This window comes from Cetorhinus maximus, unplaced genomic scaffold, assembly GCF_964194155.1.
Source record: "Cetorhinus maximus unplaced genomic scaffold, sCetMax3.hap1.1 HAP1_SCAFFOLD_791, whole genome shotgun sequence".
Taxonomy (NCBI): Eukaryota; Metazoa; Chordata; class Chondrichthyes; order Lamniformes; family Cetorhinidae; genus Cetorhinus; species Cetorhinus maximus.
This window is the reverse complement of record NW_027596733.1, coordinates 159,435-168,148: the sequence shown is the minus strand read 5'-3', so window position 1 is coordinate 168,148 and position 8,714 is coordinate 159,435. Positions and strand designations below refer to the sequence as shown.

Below are 8,714 nucleotides of genomic sequence, written 5' to 3'. Positions count from 1 at the left end.
ATTCCCGGGAAAGCCGTCGGCAGAGAATGCGGCAGCAGCAGACAGCATCGGGACAGAGAGGAGTGTGAGAGAGAGAGAGACAGAGAGAGAGAGATAGCGAGAGAGAGACAGAGAGAGAGTGGGAGGGAGACAGAGATAGTGGGGGAGGGCAGAGTGAACAGGGAAGGAAAGAGGAGACAGGAACAGTGATAGAGAGAAAACAGGACTAGAGAGAGAGAGAGTGGGACAGGGAGAGAGAGAGAGAGAAAACAGGAATAGAGAGAGAGAGTGGGACAGAGTTAGAGAGAGACAGAGAAAACAGGAATAGAGAGAGAGAGAGTGGGACAGAGTTAGAGAGAGACAGAGAAAACAGGAATAGAGAGAGAGAGAGAGTGGGACAGAGTTAGAGAGAGACAGAGAAAACAGGAATAGAGAGAGAGAGTGGGACAGAGTTAGAGAGAGACAGAGAAAACAGGAATAGAGAGAGAGAGAGAGTGGGACAGTGAGAGAGAAAACAGGAATAGAGAGAGTGGGACAGAGTTAGAGAGAGAGAGAGAAAACAGGAATAGAGAGAGAGAGAGAGTGGGACAGTGAGAGAGAAAACAGGAATAGAGAGAGTGGGACAGAGAGAGAGAGAGAAAACAGGAATAGAGAGAGAGTGGGACAGTGAGAGAGAAAACAGGAATAGAGAGAGAGAGAGTGGGACAGTGAGAGAGAAAACAGGAATAGAGAGAGTGGGACAGAGTTAGAGAGAGAGAGAAAACAGGGATAGAGAGAGAGAGAGTGGGACAGTGAGAGAGAAAACAGGAATAGAGAGAGTGGGACAGGGAGAGAGAGAGAGAAAACAGGAATAGAGAGAGAGAGTGGGACAGGGAGAGAGAGAGAAAACAGGAATAGAGAGAGTGGGACAGAGACACATCAGAGAAAGTGGGGGAGAGAGAGAGAGACTGGGTCTGTGTGAGAAAGAAAAACAGAGAACAGGGTTAGAGAGATAGAAATAGAGAGGGAGAGAAACTGGGACAAAGAGAGACAGAGAAAGAGAGACTCAGAGAGCGTGAAAGAGAGAACAGAGAACAGGGTTAGACTGAAAGAGAAACAGAAAGAGAGAAAAACTGTGACAAAGAGAGAAAGAGAGACTCAGAGAGAGAGAGAGCAATAGAGACAGTGAAAGAGGGAGAGAGAGAAACAGAGGGTGAGAGACAGAGAAACGGATAGAGAAAGAGACAGAGAGTGACAGAATAACAGAGAAAGACAGAGGGAGGGATACAGGAGTGTTGGAGAGAGAGAGAAAGACTGGCTATCTGACAGCTATTGGACCAGCACATTGCTGTGTTTTGACTGCTCTCTGCTGGGTGCCCTGTGCTGGGTGCTCTCCGCTCGGTGCTCTCCCCCAGACGGCTTATCTCTCCAGCCCTGACAGATGTCTCTCCTGCTCCCGCTGCTGCTGCTGCTGGGCTGGGTCCCAGGGGCGCTGACCTTCTCCACCTGCCAGAGCCTGGACCTGGACTTGTACAGGCGGCGGAGGATTGAAGCGATTCGGGGCCAGATCCTCAGCAAGCTGCAGCTGACCGAGGCCCCTGACCCTGACGACATTCCAGATAAAGTGCCTCTGGAGACGATGCTCCTGTACAACAGCACCCGGGACATGCTGAGGGAGAGAGCCCACCAGCTAGAAGCACACTGCCAGCAGGGAACGAGCTTGGAGTATTACGCAAAGGAAATGCGTCGACTGGATATGATCCCGACCAGTTATCGGGAAAGTAAGTAGCTGCTCCCACCCCACGGGCACTTAAGAAATACTCGGTGATTTCTATTTCCTAACAAAACAGGGGTGTACGTGCACAAACTGTTGAGGCTGACGGGGCAGGTTGAGGGAGCGGCGAGTGAGGCTTTACAGGATCCTGGGGTTTTATAAATATGGGGCAGTGAGCGCAAGAGCCAGGAGGTTATGTTAAACTTGTGGGGGGGGAAAAAAAAGACACTGCTTCAGCCGCACTGCATCCAGGGGGAGGCGGTGGAGTTAGCGGTTTTGTCACTGGGCTAGTATTCCAGCGACTCGGGGTGGGGGGGTGGGGGTGGGTAATGCGCCGGGGACCCAGAGTGTGAGGCGATGGATTTTGGGTGGGCTAACGCGGCAAGGGAATACACGGTGAATGGTAGGAGCCGAGGAGGTACAGGGGATCAGCGGGACCTCGGTCTACATGTCTATAGCTCCATGAAGGCAGCAGCACAGGTAGATAAGGTGGTTACGAAGGCATTTGGGATGCTTCCCTTTATTAGCCGAGGCATAGAATATAAGAGCAGGGAGGTTATGTTGGAGCTGCATAAAACGCTAGTTAGGCCACAGCTGTGCGCAGTTCTGGCCGCCACACTATAGGAAGGATGTGATTGCACTGGAGAGGGTGCAGAGGAGATTCACCAGGATGTTGCCTGGGCTGGAGTGTTTCAGCTGTGAAGAGAGACTGGATAGGCTAGGGTTGTTTTCCTTAGAGCAGAGAAGGCTGAGGGGGGACCTGATAGAGGTATACAAAATTATGAGGGGCATGGATAGGGTAGATAGGAAGAAACTTTTCCCCTTAGTGGAACTGTCGATAACCAGGGGGCATAGATTTAAGGTAAGAGGAAGGAGATTTAGAGGGGATTTGAGGGAAGATTTTTCACTCCGAGGATGGTTGGAATCTGGAACTCACTGCCTGAGGGGTGGTAGAGACAGGAACCCTCACAACATTTAAGAAGTATTTAGATGAGCACTTGAAACGCCGTAGCATATAGGGCTACGGGCCAAGTACTGGAAAATGGGATTAGAATAGATAGGTGCTTGATGGCTGGCACGGACAGGATGGGCCGAAGGGCCTGTTTCTGTGCTGTATAGCTCGATGAACTGGGTTCGAATCCCACCACGGCAGATGGTGAAATTTAAATTCAATATAACTCTAAAATTAGAAGTCTGATGATTGTTGTAAAAACCCCATCTGGTTCACTAATGTCCCCTTTAAGGGAAGGAAATCTGCCGTCCTTACCCGATCTGGGCCTACATGTGACTCCAGACCCAATGTGACTCTTAAACGTCCTCTCAATGAGCGACGGGCAATAAGTGCTGGGCCCAGCCAGCGACGTCCACATCCCATGAACGATTATAGATTGGAAAAAAAATTCTGGGCGCCGCACTTTAGGAAGGATGTGAAGGCATTGGAGAGAGCGCAGAGAAGACTCACCAGAATGATTCAGGGGTTGAGAGACCTCCAGTTCTGAAGATAGATTGGAGAAACTGGGACTGTTTTCCTTGGAGAAGAGAAGGCTGAGAGGGGATTTGATAAGAGGCGTTCAAAACGGTGAGGGGTCCGGACAGAGCGGGTAGGGAGAGACCGTTGCCGCTGGCGGAAGGGGTGAGAACGAGAGGGCACAGATTTGAGGTCATTGGCAAGAGAAGCAACGGAGACGTGAGGAGAAACTTTTTCACTCAGCGAGTGGTTAGGGTCTGGAACGCGCTGCCAGAGAGCGTGGCGGAGGCAGGTTCCATCCAGGCTTTCAAGAGGGAATTGATTATCTGAAAGAGGGAGGATGGGCAGAAGGGGGTTTACGGGGAGAAGGCGGTGTGGGGGTGGGGAGCGGGACTCAGCAAGTCACTCTCGCCGAGGGCCAACACAGACAGGACAGGCTGAAGGGCCTCTCTCGGCGCCAAGTCCATTCCAGGATTGAACAGGTTGAGAATGGCTACAGATGGAAGCAAAAATATAACAGGGGAAAGCCGGGTTGAAGGATACGGCGCAAAAACTGGTGGTTGAGGGAGAAAGGAGAAGTTAGAACTGTACTGTTTGACGTGTTCTGAATTGTGCTTCGAGACACCGTTTGCAGTTGGTGGCTGTCACACAGTCATGCCATTCCAAGAAATCTAAGCCATCCGGCCTCTCGTACTCATCGCTGGTCTGCACTCTCTTAGTTGGGGAGGAGAGGGGGTATCTTCATAGCTAAATTGGCACCCTCCTCTCCCCAGGCTAAGGATGGGGAGGGAGAAGGTGGGGGGGAGGAGGGTGGATAAAGTCAGCTTCAGCTCAATATGAGCAAACGAGCTCTGGCGCGATGCCTCCCCATGCCGGATAGCAGGCCGGGGTGAATATACTCCTTTTCTTTGACGCGCACGCTCCTTTAAACGTTTCTGCATGGCTGACGGTCTAAAGGGGTCAGCGCATGGCGGCCGCGTTGTGCACAGCAGGATCCCACACCAGTGCAAACCGGACGAGCGGCAGGCGAATTTGTTCTTTATCTTGGCAGCGTCGTCCACGTCCAAAAGCACCCCCCCACCTCCCCAAGCTGCACCCCCCACCCCACCCCCAACCACCATGCCTGTTTCATTCCCAGTCTCTGGGATCTTGCTGTGCTTCCATCCCTGCCCACCTACTGACAGTCATTGTGCTGTGGAGGCGCGAGGGTGCGATAAGGAGGGCTTCTGAGTTTTAGCCGTGGCTCAGTGACGGGTTAGCCCTCAGCACGAGCCTCGAGGGAATCGTTTTCTTTATTCAGACTTGCAATCGCGCCCTCGAACCCCAATCTCTCTGTGTTAAAGGTTACGGGACTCAGGTTGGTTAAAATGGGGTTAAGAAGCGGATTAGCCACGATCTGGTGCAAAGGCGCGGAACAGGCACGAGGGGGCTGAATGGCCTCCGCTTGATCCTATGTCCCTTCTCCTCTTGGAAACCAGTTCCGGCACTGCCAAGGCTTGGCTGTGATGCATCACGCAGTCGAATAGCCTGCCCTGCGCTCACTGTTGGACTCAGGATATGAGGTATTGGAGGGTCGGGGTAGGGGTGGGGTGCGCGGTTGTGGCTGCACATCCTCTGTCTCCCTTTGATTCCACCACAACTACCAGTTTGCAGCTATGGAGGCAGACAATCCCAGTGTCCACTGCTGTTGGGAAAGCCCTCTATTTAAGCAGAGGTTGCGGGGGTGGGTGGGGGTAGGAGGTTTGTGAACTTAATAGGGGGCTTTCCCAGCTGCAAGGCACTGTGGGTAGCACCATCCTCCATTGCCCTGCTGCAGCTATCAGGAGTTCCCCGCACCAATCGTGAGCCAAACATCCTCAGACAGCCTTCCCATTCAAAGACACTGGGAGTCACAGTCCTCCTCCAAGCTAGGGGGTACTGCAGACACTATATAGTGCCTCCTACGGGACCAGGAGAGAACACTTAGGGTATTGGCCTCAGGACTGCCTGATCACATGATATTTGCCCACACGGGTTATTGCATTTACCTGCATTGAGTGTTAGTGTTGCCGAGTCCCAAATATTTAAGGATAAATAATCTTTAAATTAAATATGTCGCTGTGATGTTTTTCCAAAATTGACTGGAGTGAGAATCTCCAGATCAAATACCATTGCGTTCAGAACAAATACCCTTGATAAATTCTAAAGGTTCTGCATATTTATATGCCTTTTTATAAGACACAGTCAGTTATAAAGGAGAAATTAGATCGGACCCTAACTGGATTCAGTTCACTGACTCTCACAGCCCACACACTGTATATCACAGAGTCAAGCTTAGTCCTGACCCCGGGAATCAAACACACTGTACAACAGAGCAGAGCAGAAGCTGACACAAATTCTTCCTCCTCCAGTTTGTGTTTCTCTCTCCCCAGTTTGTGTTTCTTTCTCTCTCTCTCTCCCTAGCCTGTTTCTCTCTCTCCCCACCTCACACCACAGTTTCTGTTTCTCTCTCTCCAGTCAATTCCCCATCTCTCTCTCTCTCTCCCCAGTTTGTGTTCCTCTCTCTCCCCAGTTTGTGTTCCTCTCTCTCCCCAGTTTGTGTTCCTCTCTCTCCCCAGTTTGTGTTCCTCTCTCTCCCCAGTTTGTGTTCCTCTCTCTCCCCAGTTTGTGTTCCTCTCTCTCCCCAGTTTGTGTTCCTCTCTCTCCCCAGTTTGTGTTTCTCTCTCTCTACCCCAGTTTGTGTTTCTCTCTCTCTCCCCCAGTTTGTGTTTCTCTCTCTCTCCCCAAGTTTGTGTTTCTCTCTCTCCCCAGTTTGTGTTTCTCTCTCTCTCCCCAGTTTGTGTTTCTCTCTCTCTCCCCCAGTTTGTGTTTCTCTCTCTCTCCCCAGTTTGTGTTTCTCTCTCTCCCCGTTTGTGTTTCTCTCTCTCCCCAGTTTGTGTTTCTCTCTCTCCCCAGTTTGTGTTCCTCTCTCTCTCTCCCCCAGTTTGTGTTCCTCTCTCTCCCCAGTTTGTGTTTCTCTCTCTCTCCCCCAGTTTGTGTTTCTCTCACTCTCCCCCAGTTTGTGTTTCTCTCTCTCCCCCAGTTTGTGTTTCTCTCTCTCTCCCCAGTTTGTGTTTCTCTCTCCCCCAGTTTGTGTTTCTCTCTCTCCCCAGTTTGTGTTCCTCTCTCTCCCCAGTTTGTGTTCCTCTCTCTCCCCAGTTTGTGTTCCTCTCTCTCCCCAGTTTGTGTTCCTCTCTATCCCCAGTTTGTGTTCCTCTCTCTCCCCAGTTTGTGTTCCTCTCTCTCCCCAGTTTGTGTTCCTCTCTCTCCCCAGTTTGTGTTCCTCTCTCTCCCCAGTTTGTGTTCCTCTCTCTCCCCAGTTTGTGTTCCTCTCTCTCCCCAGTTTGTGTTCCTCTCTCTCCCAGTTTGTGTTCCTCTCTCTCCCCAGTTTGTGTTCCCCTCTCTCCCCAGTTTGTGTTTTTCTCTCTCTCCCCCAGTTTGTGTTTCTCTCTCCCCCCCAGTTTGTGTTTCTCTCTCTCTCCCCCAGTTTGTGTTTTTCTCTCTCTCTCTCCCCCAGTTTGTGTTTCTCTCTCTCTTCCCCCCAGTTTGTGTTTTTCTCTCTCTCTCTTCCCCCCAGTTTGCCCTGCCCTCTTTTCTTCTCGATCTCTCTCCAGTTTGTTTCCTGAGGCCCCTTATACCCGGGGAAGGAAGGCTAGGCACAAATACCTGGTGAAGTTGAGTCCCCGTAGCTCTGGCAACCTCAAGTTAACTCAGGAGACAGTCGGACCGTGTTGGGGCTGCACGGTTATTTCGTCACAGGCTGAGGTGCCTCACTCAACCTCACCCCTGTGTCTTGCTCCCTCGTTCCTCAGATATGATTTCCGCCAGTTTCTACAACCCATACTTTCGGCTGATCCACTTTGACACCTCGACCATGGAGAGGAACACGTCAAACCTGGTGAAGGCAGAATTCCGACTTTACCGTATCCGATACCAGAAGTCCCGGGTGGCAGAGCAGAGAATCGAGCTGTACCAGGTAATGGGTGTGTTATGGAGGGGCTGCAGGGCGTGGGAGGGAGGGAGGGATGCAAGGGGCTGACCGAGAGGCCCTGTGAACCAGGAGGCTCTGATAGGCCACAGTGCCCTCCTAAGAGTGGGCAGGGAGAGTGACTCCCCTCACTCGATGACACCCCTGATAGTGCAGCACTCCCTCAGTGCCGCACTGGGAATGTTAGCCTGAATTATGGGCTCAGGTTCCTGGAGTGGGTGGGTGTTAAGAGTAGGCTAGGGGAGAAGGCCTCATTTTAGCAGTAGGCCTCAGGAGGGTGAAGGCCTCATCTGGAAAGTAAGTCTCAAGATAGAGTGTAGCCACATTTTGGGAGTAGGCCTCATACAGAGAGTAGGCCAGCATTTATTGTCCATCCCTAATTGCCCTTGTTTGGTGGGGGAGGTGGGGTGGGGCGGTCTGTGGGGGTCTGGAGTCACACTTAGGCCAGATCAGGTAAGGACGGCAGATTTCTTTCCCTAAAGGGACATTAGTGAACCAGATAGGTTTTTACAACATTTTCAGACTTTTAATTACAGATTTTTATTGAATTCGAATTTCACTGGGACTAGGCCTCATCCTCAGATTAGGCCTCACCCCAGAGAATGCCTCATCCTGGGACTGGGCCCCACCCTCAGATCAGGCCCCACCCTCAGATCAGGCCCCACCCTCAGATCAGGCCCCACCCTCAGATCAGGCCCCACCCTCAGATCAGGCCTCACCCTCAGATCAGGCCCCACCCTCAGATCAGGCCCCACCCTCAGATCAGGCCCCACCCTCAGATCAGGCCCCACCCTCAGATCAGGCCCCACCCTCAGATCAGGCCCCACCCTCAGATCAGGCCCCACCCTCAGATCAGGCCCCACCCTCAGATCAGGCCTCACCCTCAAAGCAGGCCCCACCCTCAGATCAGGCGTCACCCCAGAGGATGCCTCATCCTGGGACTAGGCCTCATCTGGGAAATAGGTCTTATCCTGGGAGTCGGCCGTATCACAGATTAAGCTTCACAGCCCTTAGGGGAAACCTGAGGGGGTTAGATGGGTCAAGATGGTTGTAAGGATTTACAAGCGGTTTATTGCCGGACTGCAGGCTGCCTAGGCTGTTCCTCCCATTCCCCGCCACTCCCTCCGCCCAGTATTATCGGATGCTTGTTTTGGGCTGTTTTAGGTTCTCAAGGCCAGGGACCCGGCCTCTTCCGCTCAGCGCTATATTGACAGCAGGGTGGTACGTCCGCGGAGCGCAGGGGAATGGCTGACCTTCGATGTCACGGGGACGGTTAATGAGTGGTTACTGCACCGAGGTGAGTGAGGTGTGTTCACCCGCTGTGAGACTGGGCACCCTGAGCCATGAGTTGGGGCGGGGCGGCAGGAGGGAAGGGGCAGCGATGAGGAGCGAAAGGGGGAAGGGCAGAGCTCGATGGAGAGGGACGGTGTCGAGGTGGGGGGAGTCAGGTAGTAACAGGTGGGGGAGGGGGGGGACGTTGTCTGGGAGACAGTGGGAGGGGCCACGGT

The 8,714-nt window shown here is 52.5% G+C and overlaps 1 protein-coding gene across 1 annotated transcript in view; it reads left to right on the top strand.

Annotated features, from left to right (window-relative positions):
- Positions 1-1,399: 1,399 nt before the first annotated feature.
- The window catches only part of LOC144674750 (transforming growth factor beta-2 proprotein-like), a 125,709-nt gene continuing 118,394 nt past the window's right edge, over positions 1,400-8,714 (top strand). Inside the window, exons 1-3 of the mRNA XM_078535970.1 lie at positions 1,400-1,739; positions 7,031-7,194; positions 8,371-8,503. Coding sequence (XP_078392096.1) covers positions 1,400-1,739; positions 7,031-7,194; positions 8,371-8,503 — 637 coding nt within the window. The remainder of the gene's footprint in view (positions 1,740-7,030; positions 7,195-8,370; positions 8,504-8,714) is intronic.